General features: G+C 44.1%; 1 protein-coding gene and 1 non-coding gene across 2 annotated transcripts in view; one reads left to right on the forward strand and one right to left on the reverse strand.

Moving 5' to 3' along the window:
- Nucleotides 1-13632, reverse strand: part of TRIP4 (thyroid hormone receptor interactor 4) — a 67683-nt gene that overhangs the window by 28164 nt on the left and 25887 nt on the right. Inside the window, exons 8-10 of the mRNA XM_049778674.1 lie at nt 9070-9196; nt 2372-2559; nt 2165-2289 (exon numbers count right to left, since the gene is read on the reverse strand). Coding sequence (XP_049634631.1) covers nt 2165-2289; nt 2372-2559; nt 9070-9196 — 440 coding nt within the window. The remainder of the gene's footprint in view (nt 1-2164; nt 2290-2371; nt 2560-9069; nt 9197-13632) is intronic.
- LOC125997082 (U6 spliceosomal RNA) lies at nt 10451-10557 on the forward strand. Its single transcript, XR_007491626.1, has one exon. It is a non-coding gene; the product is annotated as a U6 spliceosomal RNA (small nuclear RNA).

Consider the following 13632-nt stretch of genomic DNA (forward strand, 5'->3'; position numbering starts at 1 on the left):
AGTTGCTCATGGCAGGCTCAGGAAACCATATGGGATGCCGGATTTGAACCACCATCTGTCCCGGATCGGCTGCATGCAAAGCAAACACCGTACCAATGTGCTATCTCTCTGGTCCTATTTTGGCTTGTTTTTAAGTGGGTATAACTTTGGTTTTGGTTTTGGGGCCACACTCGACAGTCTTGAGAAATCACTCTTGGAAGGCTTGGGGGACCATATCGGATGCCAGGATCCATCCTGGGTTGGCTACGTGCAAGGCTGAGTTGCGTGCAAGGCAAACAACCTATGGTGGTGCCTTTCCGGCCCCTTGCATTTTAACAAAATATTAATAAATGGGGACCAGAGAGGTAGCACGGTGGGTAAGATGTTTGCCTTGCATGCGGCTGACCAGAATTCCATCTCTAGCATCCTACATGGTCCCCCAAGCTCTGCCAGAGTGATTCCAAAGTGCAAAGCCAGCAATAACACTTGAGCATCATTTGATGTGGCCCAAAACAAAAGAACAAACAAAATTATTAATAGGCTGACTTGGTAGAACTATCCATATTCTAAGCTAGAAAAATTATTATAAATTGACAATTAAAGTTCATTCTAAACATTTTTTTTGGGGGAGGCAACACCTGGTGGCACTCAGGTCTTACTCCTAGCTATATTCAGGGATCACTCCTGGCAGGCTCAGGAGACCACCATATGGGGTGCTGGGTATTGAGTTTGAGTGAGATGGACAAAAAGCAAACATACTACTTGCTGAACTACTGGTTTGCCCCGCACCTCACTCTAAATGATTTTAGAATGTCCTCTATATTCAATTGGACTAAAGCTTCACAGTGATGGACTTTATTAAAAACCTACAGGTGTGTGAGTATCTGTTGGGGCCGGAGAGATAGCATGGAGGTAAGGCGTTTGCCTTTCATGCAGAAGGTCGGTGGTTCAAATTCTGGCATCCCATATGGTCCCCCGAGCCTGCCAGGAGCGATTTCTGAGCATAGAGCCAGGAGTAACCCCTGAGCACCGCCGGGTGTGACTCAAAAACCAAAAAGAAAAAACAAACCAACAAACAAACAAACAAAAAAAACCCACAGGTGGAGCCAGAGAGATAGCATGGAGGTAGGGTGTTTGCCTTTCATGCAGAAGGACAGTGCTTCGAATCCCGGCATTCCATATGGTTCCCCGAGTCTGCCAGGAGCGATTTCTGAGCGCAGAGCCAGAAGTAACCCCTGAGCGCTGCCAGGTGATCCCCCCCCCCCAAAAAATACCTTACAGGTGTTTAAGAGGAAAAAAGTAAACTTAAGGATAAGGGGCCAAAAAGATAGTGCAGGGGTTAGGACACTTACCTGTCAATGATCTTAGCACCTCAGGGTCCTTAGTGCCCATGGGAATAATTTGCAAGCCCTGCCAGCTATGTTTCCCCCCCCCCCGCCCACCCATGTAGGAAAAGTGGGAGTGTATGTCTGGACAGATTTAAGCCACAGTGCCATATGGTCTCCAAGCACCACTGGGTGTTCCCTCTAGTTGGACATCATTCAGACATAATGTGCTAAGGGTCAGATGATGCTTATTGGTGGGGCACTTGCTTTGAATGTATGATGTCCTACATTTGATACCTAGCACTAAAAACAAAAGAAAACAATAAGGCTCATGTGTTAGTCCCACCATCAGCTGACACCCCCGGCATCAATAATGGGCTAATAGCAGGAAGGGATAATCAAGGAAACAGTTTCAGAAGCCTATTGAGGGGCCAGAGCGATAGCACAATGGTAGGAGATTTGAAGTCTCCCGAGGGACTTCAGTTCGACTCCCAGCATCCCATATGGTCCCCTAGCCTGCCAGGATTGTGTGACCCAAAAACAAAAACAAACAAGATAAAAAAGCCTGTTGAAAGAAACAAACTAGCCAGTCATATCAGTCAAAATAGAAATGGGGAACCTGAGCCACAGTACAGTGGGTAAGGCATCTATCTGCCTTGTATATGGCTGGCTCAAGTTCAATCCAAAAAAAAAAAAAAAAAACTTATGAGAAAGAGAAGGGAAGACAAATGAGGGAAGGGAGTGGGCAGGAGGGGAAGAGAAGGGGAGGGATATAAGAAGGGAGGGAAGAGGAGAAGAGGGGAGGGAAGACCAATGACTCCGCTCCATAGAAAGACTTAAAGAGAAAATGACTAAGTCACCTTTCCCTCGGAGAAGGCGATAAGTAGCCTGAAGTTCTGAGATTTCTTGAGGGGCGGGTCTTTTGGCTGTAGCTGCAATCCAAAGACGTCCTCTATGAGGGGTGTACCAACTTCTGCCCTCCACCCTTAAACGAACACAAATTTAGTTAGGATAAAAATAAAAATTTCTAGTTTTCTGGAGATTCTCAAACAGGCTTCTAGCCTTACCTTTTAATACCTCTGACAAGCAGAGAAGCCCAGGGTTGATGCATGGAGAGACACCAGCCACTATCGAAGCCCTCCTGAAACTCCTGGTCCTGAATTCGCAACTGATGCCGATAGGAATTAGACTCTGGCTCTAATCCTGCAGGATGGAAAGTCTTTTTCTGGGAGATGGCTCCAGTCTGATCAACCCACTAGAGTAGAAAAGAAACCAAATAGAATTTTTTCTGATCAGGGAAAAATGGGGTAAGCGGGTAGCCATACAAAATGAGATCAGAAAAAAAAAATCATAATGGAAACGTTTCTCTTTTTTTTTGGTTATGGGTCACACCCAGGAGCGCTTGGGGTTACTCCTGGCTCTACACTCAGAAATCACTCCTGCCAGGTTCGGGGACCATATGGGATGCTGGAATTCAAACCACTGTCCTTCTGGATGCAAGGCAATTGCCCTACCTCCATGCTATTTCTCCAGCCCCGGGAACATTTTCCTATAAAATGGATTCCTGGTTCGGATCCAGGCCAAAAAAAAAAAAAAGAAAGTATATGGATTTCCATGCAAGAGAAATAGTACAGTGGGCAGAACACTTGCCTTGCATGCGGCCAACCTGGATTCGATCCCCAACATTACAAAGGGATCCTTAAGGCCTCCCAAAAGTAATCCCTGATTACAAGAAAAAAACATCTAACCCCATCAAAAAATGGGGAGAAGAAATGAACAGACACTTTGACAAAGAAGAAATACACATGGCCAAAAGACACATGAAAAAATGTTCCACATCACTAATCATCAGGGAGATGAAAATCAAAACAACTATGAGGGACCACCTCACACCACAGAGAATGGCACACATCACAAAGAATGAGAATAAACAGTGTTGGCGGGGATGTGGAGAGAAAGGAACTCTTATACACTGCTGGTGGGAATGCCGTCTAGTTCAACCTTTATGGAAAGCGATATGGAGATTCCTCCAAAAACTGGAAATCGAGCTCCCATACGATCCAGCTATACCACTCCTAGGAATATACCCTAGGAACACAAAAATACAATACAAAAACCCCTTCCTTACACCTATATTCATTGCAGCACTATTTACCATAGCAAGACTCTGGAAACAACCAAGATGCCCTTCAACAGACGAATGGCTAAAGAAACTGTGGTACATATACACAATGGAATATTATGCAGCTGTCAGGAGAGATGAAGTCATGAAATTTTCCTATACATGGATGTACACGGAATCTATTATGCTGAGTGAAATAAGTCAGAGAGAGAGAGAAAAACGCAGAATGGTCTCACTCATCTATGGGTTTTAAGAAAAATGAAAGACATTCTTGCAATAATAAATTTCAGACACAAAAGAGAAAAGAGCTGGAAGTTCCAGCTCACCTCAGGAAGCTCACCACAAAGAGTGATGAGTTTAGTTAGAGAAATAACTACATTTTGAACTGTCCTAATATTGAGAATGTATGAGGGAAATGCAGAGCCTGTTTAGAGTACAGGCAGGGGTCGGGTGGGGAGGAGGGAGATTTGGGACATGGGTGATGGGAATGCTGCACTGGTGATGGGTGGTGTTCCTTTTATGACTGAAACCCAAACACAATCATGTATGTAATCAAGGCGTCTAAAAAAAAAAAAATTTCCCCCCCCCAAAAAAATTCATTAATCTGTTTTCCACCTTTAAAAAAAAAAAAAAAGAAAAATGAAAGACACCCTTGTAATAATAATTTTCAGACACAAAAGAGAAAAGAGCTGGAAGTTCCAGCTCACCTCAGGAAGCTCACCACAAATAGTGATGAGTTTAGTTAGGGAAATAACTACATTTTGAACGGTCCTAATAACGAGAATGTATGAGGAAAATGGAGAGCCTGTCTAGAGTACAGGCGGGGGTCGGGTGGGGAGGAGGGAGACTTGGGACACTGGTGATGGGAATGTTGCACTGGTGATAGGTGGTGTTCTTTACATGACTGAAACCCAAACACAATCATATATGTAATTAAGGTGTTTAAATAAAAAAAAAAAAAAAAGTAATTCCTGAGAGCAGAGCCTGGAGTAAGCCCTGAGCAGTCTGGTGTGGCAAAATAAAAAGAAAAAAAAATATACTGTCTTAAAAACAAGGCTAAAACAAAGAAGAAAATGTTCAATAGGAGTAAATTCAGTAAAATGAAACAAGGTCCAGGTTCCATCTCTTTTTTCATCCTGGTTTCCAAATCACACCAAAGGTGCTCAGGGTTCACTCCTGACTGTGCTCAGTGATCATTCCTAGCAAGTCTTGGATATTCATATGGGGTGTTAAGGATCAACAAAAGTTAAAAAAAGCACCCTGTCTTCTGTACTATCAGTCCAGTCTCCTCAACAAGGTCCAACTTGAGGATCATTAGCATGTTGAAATCTTTACACATGGTTTCCTAATTTCAGCATCAGCAAAAATACTAGAAAAATTAATTGGTTTGTAATTGTTTCTACTTTATACTTAATAATGATCCATATTATAAGCAATTTCCAACACAATCCTATCAACAAAATGAATGTTCAACATTTGGGTCCATATACTTCCTCTGAATTGTGTCTGGATTGGACTGGCAGGGTCACAGGTTGGTGCCTGAAAAAGTCAAACAGGTTGGACATGGCGATGAACGAATCCTAAATAAAGTCAGATCATCTCTGCAACAAGACTCTGTCGACTAGAGAAGTGAAAATCCTGAGGTGGGGTGATTCCAGAGACTTCTGGCAGTTGCTCAGTCATGGAACAATGAAATGGAAGCATCTGAAGACTCTTAATCATTAACCCATAAAAGGGGCCAGAGAGATAGCACAGCAGTGTTTGCCTTGCAAGCAGCCGACCCAGGACCTAAGGTGGTTGGTTTGAATCCCGGTGTCCCATATGGTCTCGTGCCTGCCAGGAGCGATTTCTGAGCAGGAGCTCAGTGGAGCCAGGAGTAACCCCTGAGCACTGCCGGGTGTGGCCCAAAAACAAAAACAAATTATTAATCCATAAAGGTTTCAGCTTTCTCAACTGTAAAAATGATGGGAGTCATGTGGGACCCCTGGAGTGACTGTACATGCCAATCTGGGATTGATCTCAGCACCCAGGATAGTGCCCTGAATCCCATCAGGGATCATCACACTCTGACCCACAGTGATCATCAGAATCTCTAAGAATCTTTTCTGCATCATATCTTAAACAACACATTTATGGAATACTAAATTGTGTGAAAAGCACAAAAATAAATTCTAAGCAATGTCATTCTTGCTTTCAAGGAACTTACAGTTCTAAGAGGAGCAAGATAAAATAACTACACAAAACAAAAGGCAGAGTTGAGAAAACACTATATAGCAATATAATTTCTTTCTTTTTTTTTTTTTTTCAGATTAAAGCATTTTATTGGGGGGTGAGGGGGAATCTTCAGGAAAGGATAAGCTGATGTCCTCGGCTAGCCAGGATCTCCGGACCCTACGGCCGCAGAAAGAAAGATAATTTCTTTTCTCTCTTTCTCTCGTCTTTTTTTTTTTTTTTTTTTTTTTTTGGTTTTTGGGCCATACCCGGTGACGCTCAGGGGTTTCTCCTGGCTATGTGCTCAGAAATCATCCCTGGCTTGGGGGACCATGTGGGACATCAGGGGATTGAATCGAGGTCCATCCTAGATCAGCACATGCAAGGCAGATGCCCCGCAATATAAATTTCTTAAGCTGAAACATGGGAAGACCTAATCCATAGGGGCTGGAGAGGTAGTATAACCTTCTTCATAATATCCATGTATGTCCTACTCTTCCCACTGATACGTTGTCTAAATAGGAATGCAGTTAGGCCAATCTCTTGCTAAACCATTTTGTCTTTTCGGCATGAGACATAAGGCTTATAGATGTAGCCTATTCCAGTAAAATTCATATCCAGGGTTGGATATAGCTCAGCAGAGAGGGCATTTGCCTTGCACAGGACCAACCTAGGTTCAATTCCCAGCATCCCATATGGTCCCCCAAGCCTGCCAGAACTAATTTTTTTCTTTTTTTTGATTTTTGGGTCACACCTGGCAGTGCTCAGGGATTACTCCTGGCTCCACGCTCAGAAATCGCCCCTGGCAGGCTCAGGGACCATATGGGACGCCGGGATTCGAACCAATGACCTTCTGCATGAAAGGCAAACGCCTTACCTCCATGCTATCTCTCCGGCCCCCAGAAGTAATTTCTGAGCACAGAGTCAGGAGTGCTGCCGGGTGTGACCCAAAAACAAACAAAAATCATATCCAATCAGAATCTGTAAAAATGACCTTATTTGCAGTCTTTTCACATGTAATCAAGTCAAGTTATCCTGGATTGGGGGCCAGAAAGATAGCATGGAGGTAAGGTGTTTGCCTTGCATGCAGAATGTAAGTGGTTTGAATCCCCGCATCCCATACGGTCCCCTGAGCTTGCCAGGAGCGATTTCTGAGCATAGAGCCAGGAGTAACCCCTGAGCACTGCCAGGTGTGACCCAAAAACAAAACAAAACAAAACAAAAAAGTTATCCTGGATTAGGGTTTTCTTATAATGGAGGAAATAAAATGAATAGAGGAAATAGGAGAAGATAAAGATGGAGGCAGAGATCAGTGTGGAGTCACAAAATAATGGGAGCCAGAGCGAAAGTAGAGTATTTCCCTTGTAAGAAGCCAACTGAGGTTCCATCCCTGGCATTCCATACGATATAGTGAACACTACCACGAGTGATTCCTGTGTGCAAAGTCAGACTAAAGCCCTGAGCTAGACTAAATCCCTGAGTGTGGCCAACAACAAAACAAAGTGAGCTTCTGGCCACCAAAAGTTGAAAGGGGGGCCCTGGAGAGAGCACAGCGGCGTTTGCCTTGCAAGCAGCCAATCCAGGACCTAAGGTGGTTGGTTCGAATCCCGGTGTCCCATATGGTCCCCGTGCCTGCCAGGAGCTGTTTCTGAGCAGACAGCCAGGAGTAACTCCTGAGCACCGCCGGGTGTGGCCCAAAAACCAAAAAAAAAAAAAAAAAAAAAAAGTTGAAAGGGGGCTGGAGCAGTGGCGCAAGTGGTAAGGCATTTGCCTTGACTGCAGTAGCCTAAGATGAACCACATTCGATCCCCCTGGCGTCCCATGACTTTTGCAGACCATCACCTGAAAGAACTTCACCAACTGTTGAGAATAAATCTGCATATAAATTTTAAATTATAAATTATTAAAAATTATAAAACATAAAAGGGCGAAATCTGTTGATGCATTGCGGTTGGACTTGGACACAACCCTTGCATAACCCCACTGTAATGACAGTTGAATATGGACACGCCCCCTTGTCATGCCAGGTAAAAAACCTGCAGCAAGTTGCTCCCTGCATTGTATTTATCCCTTTTATTTCTTTCTTGAACCCGGGCCTCCTCTGCCACCTCTGGCCAGTGTATTTACCTTTCTCTGAACCTCTAGGCCAGCAGTGAAATTATCAAAAATCTTTTTTTTTTTTTTTGGTTTTTGGGCCACACCCGGCGGTGCTCAGGGGTTACTCCTGGCTGTCTGCTCAGAAATAGCTCCTGGCAGGCACGGGGGACCATATGGGACACCGGGATTCGAACCAACCACCTTTGGTCCTGGATCGGCTGCTTGCAAGGCAAACGCCGCTGTGCTATCTCTCCGGGCCCGAAATTATCAAAAATCTTAAAATCTCTTTCTTTCTCTCTAATTTTTCCTAATCTGGAAGTAGATGCTCCCTCTTTTAGATCTACTTTATATTTTACTTACATTTTAGTATTAGAATTACTGATATAATCTCCCCCTACTATTGTATACAGCAGTGACTAATTTAGTAACTTAATGTTGTGCTTGTATATAGTAGATTATGATGTACTTAATGGGAAAATTAATGTATTAATTTAAAACACTACTGCAAGGGGCTGCCCATATTCTATAAAATACTTTATCAAAAACTAGGGGTAGGGGCTGGAGAGATAGCATGGAGGTAAGGCATTTGCCTTTCATGCAGAAGGTCGTTGGTTCAAATCCCATATGGTCCCCCAAGCCCGCCAGGAGCGATTTCTGAGTGTGGAGCCAGGAGTAACCCCTGAGCGCTGCCAGGTGTGACCCAAAATAAAAACAAAAACCAGGGGCTGGAGCGATAGCACACAGTAGGGCATTTGCCTTGGACATTGCAAACCCATAACAGACCTGGATTCGATCCCTGACATTCCATATGGTCCCCCAAGCCTGACAGGAGTGATTTCTGAGCCCAGAGCCCTGAGTGCCACCAGGTTTGGCCCAAAACCAAAAACAATCAAAAATTAGCAAAAGCTCATGGAATCATTGCCTAAATCTCTACAGTGCTAAATATAATCTTCTTTTGAGAAATAATCATATGACAATAAGATTGGGCAGAGAGATGAAAGGAGTTAAAGGTATTTGCCTGTATGCAGCCAACAAGAGTCCGAACCACAGTACTGCGTGGTGTCCCAGCACTGCTGAGAGTGACTTCCAGCCACAGAGCCAGGAGTAAACCCCCACCTGAAAACTAACAGGCATGGCCCCAAAATCATCCTCCACAAAGAAAAAAAAAAGGAAAGAAGATTCAGTGATAGAGTTCAACTTGACAGAAATACTACAAGAGTAAGCTAATTCAGTGTGTTGAGAAAGAAGGCTAGTATCTCCAATTTATGAAACACACTTAGAAGAAATGTCTGGGCCTTTCTTTCATAATCATTTAGAAAATAATGGCCCATTTACCTGGGGAGGAGGCTGGCACAGGTTTGGGTTCACCAGAACTCCTAAAGGTTCATCAGAAGATCTATCCAATTTGATCAGAGGCTGGAACAAAGTTCCATTGGCAATGGCCTGTATCGTCTCATCTAGCCTGTGAAAAGAAACGAAAAGGAGGTAACATTTGGTCTAATTGGTCTATGTTCTGTGCTCAGAATTTTCTTTTTTTCTTCCTTCTTGTTTGTGATGGGGTTACAAGAATGATCAGGGGTTACTCCTGAATCTACACTCAGGAGTTATTCCTGGCGGTGTTCTGGAAACCATTAGAGATGCCAGGGATCAAACTCAAAGTGGCCAGCTGCAAGGCAAGTGCACTACCCACTGTCCTGTCTCTGACTATATCTCAAAATATAATTGCCAAATTAAAAAAACTCCATCAGGGGGCTGGAGAGGTGGTGCTAGAGGTAAGGTGTCTGCCTTGCAAGCGTAAGCCTAGGAAGGACCGAGGTTCCATCCCCAGGCGTCCCATATGGTCCCCAAGCCAGGGGCAATTTCTGAGCACTTGGCTAGGAGTAACCCCTGAGCATCAAACAGGTGTGGCCCCCCCCCCCCAAAAAAAAAAAAACCTCCATCAGTAATAAATTTAAAATTCAAAAATGGATTCATGGATGATGTTCTCTGTTCTATCACAACTTCCTTTTCTGTATTGCCAAGTACCCTAAGCACAAATAAATAGTAAAAATCCTAGCAAACCAAGAAAATAGCACACACTACAGCCATTCATCTTTTCAGCAAGATTGTATAAAGAGTAGGGCACTTGCTTTGCACGTATTTGACTGGGGTTTGAATCCTGACACCATATATGGCCCCAAGATGTGATCCCTGAGCAATGCTGAAAAACAAAAACTAAATATACTGAAACCATGGGGCCCCATGAATACAGCTACCATGCCTGCATTTGGCCAGTCCATAGATTCATTCTATTCTCAAAAGAGATATAAACTAAGCAGTGGGTACACTGCTGTGCAGCTAAAAGCTGGCAATCTTGGGAGAAGAGGGTGGGCCACACCAGTTGCACCCACCACATGAATCATCGCTTCACTAATGGTCTAGTTTCACCACTCAACCACAAAGCTCTGCAAAAAAACACCAAACCACCCAAAACTCCAGGTATGCCAGTATTTGGGCTGACAAATTTGGCAGCCAAAACCACATCCCCAAAACACCACAGTATCAGCTACAGAGACTAGAATTTCTGGGCCATAGGGCTGCATAGATAGCCACATGACAACTCCAAATTATTCCATACTGTTATCTCATTAGGAACACACCAATTTAGAGGTTAACATGAATTCAAAGTCACTTAATGTTCAGAAACAAAACAAGTAACAGAAAGATTAACAACCAGGTGCTCGCTTCAGCAGCACATAAACTAAAATTGGAACAATACAGAGAAGATTAGCATGGCCCCTGCACAAGGATGACATGCAAATTCGTGAAGCGTTCCATATTTAAAAAAAAAAAATCAATAACCAGGGGCCCGAGCAGTGGTGCAAGCGGTAAGGCATCTGCCTTGCCTATGCTAGCCTAGGACCAACCACGGCTCGATCCCCTGGCATCCTATATGGATCCCCAACTCAGGAGCGATTTCTGAGGACATAGCCAGGAGTTACCCCTGAGCATCACCAGGTGTGGTTCCTCCCAAAAAATAATTAATTAGAAAGATCAACAACCAGGCCTAAGAGACAGCACAACGACAGGGCATTTGCCTTGCAGGCAGCAGATCCATGATGGACCCGGGTTCAGTTCCAGGCATCCCATATGATCCCGAGACTGCCAGGATTTTTGAGCCCAGCAGTAATCTCTGAGTGCCACCAGGTGTGGCCCAAAAACAAACAAACAAACAAACAAAAATCAACAACCAACAAGAGTTTAGTAAACTTTCTAACAATGACTCAATGACCTACAATAAATTTTTTGTTTGTTTGTTTGTTTTTTGGGGGGCCACACCAGGCAGTGCTCAGGGATTACTCCTGGCTATCTGCTCAGAAATAGCTCCTGGCAGACACGGGGGACCATATAGGATGCTGGGATTGGGCCCGGAGAGATAGCACAGCGGTGTTTGCCTTGCAAGCAGCCGATCCAGGACCAAAGGTGATAGGTTCGAATCCCGGTGTCCCATATGGTCCCCCTTGCCTGCCAGGAGCTATTTCTGAGCAGACAGCCAGGAGTAACCCCTGAGCATCGCCGGGTGTGGCCCAAAAACCAAAAAAAAAAAAAAAGGATGCTGGGATTGGAACCAACCACCTTAGGTCCTGGATCGGCTGCTTGCAAGGCAAACACTGCTGCGCTATCTCTCCGGCCCTGACCTACAATAATTTTCAGAATTTGTTTTTGTTTTTTTGGGTCACACCCGGCAGTGCTCAGGGGTCACTCCTGGCTCTACTCTTAAAAATTGCTCCTGGCAGGCTCGGGGGACCATATGGATGCCAGGATTCGAACCACCGTCCTTCTAAATGCAAGGCAAATGCCCTACCACTGTACTATCTCTCTGGCCCAATTTTCAGAATATTTTAAATAAATTATTGAAAAACAATCATTTTCACAGTTTCTTGCTACTGTACATCTTTCTTTTTCTTTTCTTTTTTCTTGTTTTTTGTTTTTTTTTTAGGTCACACCCGGCAGCGCTCAGGGGTTACTCCTGCCTCTATGCTCAAAAATCGCCCTGGTAGGCTTGGGGGACTGTATGGGATGCCGGGATTCGAACCACCGTCCTTCTGCATGCAAGGCAAATGCCCTACCTCCACGCTATCTCTCCAGCCCCACATTTTTCTTTTTCTTAATAATTGCATTATCAAAAAAAATAATTGCATTATCACTTATCTATAAACAAATGTACTATGAGCAACTATGTGATATGTGGTCTTTAAATAAAGGGCACGAGTGCTAGCTCTTCACTATCCTCTTCACTGTGTGGTATATCAAGTGCCACAGGAGCAATTGGTCCCTGAGTTTGTCAGATACAGCCTAAAACTACTCTCACTGAATAATAATTCAAAAAACCAAGAGGGAGGGCTGGAGCGATAGCACAATGCAAGCTTGCACACAGCCAAGATGCCAGACAGACCCCGGTTCAATTCCCAGCATCCCATATGTCCCCTGAGTCTGCCAGGAGCGATTTCTGAGCACAGAGCCAGGATTAATCTTTGAGTGCCACCAGTTGAGACCCAATTACCAACCCAACCCTCCCAAATTCTAGAGAGCCAGAGATAGTATAGCAGGTAGTGTTTACCTTGCATGCAATTGACATAGGTTTGATTTCTGGCATCCCATATGGTTCCCATCCTACCAGAAATGATTCCTCAGAGCAGAGCCAGGAATAAGCCCTGAACACTGCCAGGTATTTAGGAAAGGAACATTCCATGATGGGTTTGCCCAGTATGAAAGAAGGTGGAGGATCAGAATTGTGAAGTATCACTGTGCTTACTGTGCCCAGCTCTGGAGGGAGGGAGAGAGAAGGAGAGAGGGAGAGGGAGAGAGAGAGGGAGAGAGAGAGAGAAAGAGAGAGAGAGAGAGAGAGAGAGAGAGAGAGAGAGAGAGAGAGAGAGAGATGGGGAGGGGTATTTTTCAATAGACAATTTATTTACTTAGGGTGTGGGAGGTGGGCCATACCCAGCTGTGCTCAGAATTAAGTCCCGGCAGTGCTGGGGGACATATGGTGAGGATGAACAAGGGGTCTACCATATGCAAAAAAAGTACCTTAAACCTTCTCTTATCTCTCCAACCACAGAATATGGAGCTTAATTTTTTTTTTCAGTTTTGGGGAATACTCAATATGGTTCATAGGGAATACTCCCTGCTCTGAAACCAGGGTTCAGTCCCTAATAGAGCACTTCTCTATTCAGGAGAACACATGCTGCCATGCATAAACCCAGAGTTCTCATATGCAAAACAGTTAGCCTATTGAATATCTCTCTATCCCTCAGATTATCTGTGTTCTGTGGGCCACATTGGCATTGCTCTAGGACTATCTGGTTACCAGTAGTGCTTGGGAACCAAACTATATGTTGCTGGGAACCAAGCCAGGTTCTCCTATAAGCAAAGTATGAGCTCAGTCCATTTATCTCTTTTCAGTTCCCTTGAGAATTTTTTGTTTGTTTAGAGCCATACTTGGTTGTGCTTAGGGCTTACTCCTAGCTCTATGCTCAGGGATCATGGCATGGCACAGAGGAACATTTGGGGTGTCAGAGAAAGAACCTGGATCACCTGCATGCCCAGGCAATCACCTTACCCACTGAGGCCCATACCTAGACTAATCTAGACTAAACTTTCAAAAAGTTTTAAAAAACCTTTTATTTTAGATTTCTAGCAAAATGGAACCCCACCCAAAGATACTAAGGTAACCAAAAGGTACTTAGTACCCCATCCAAAGGTACTAAGATTTCCCACATGTCCCCTGACCTTTCCCCTAATTAACCATCTGAATAAGAATGATTACATTTGTCACAAACAATGAACCTACTTTTATATAACCAGAGTTTACCAAAGGGCTACGATTGTTGAGGCTCTATCAGTATAATACAGTGTCCA

The sequence above is a fragment of the Suncus etruscus genome, chromosome 1, assembly GCF_024139225.1.
Source record: "Suncus etruscus isolate mSunEtr1 chromosome 1, mSunEtr1.pri.cur, whole genome shotgun sequence".
In the NCBI taxonomy this organism is placed as follows: Eukaryota; Metazoa; Chordata; class Mammalia; order Eulipotyphla; family Soricidae; genus Suncus; species Suncus etruscus.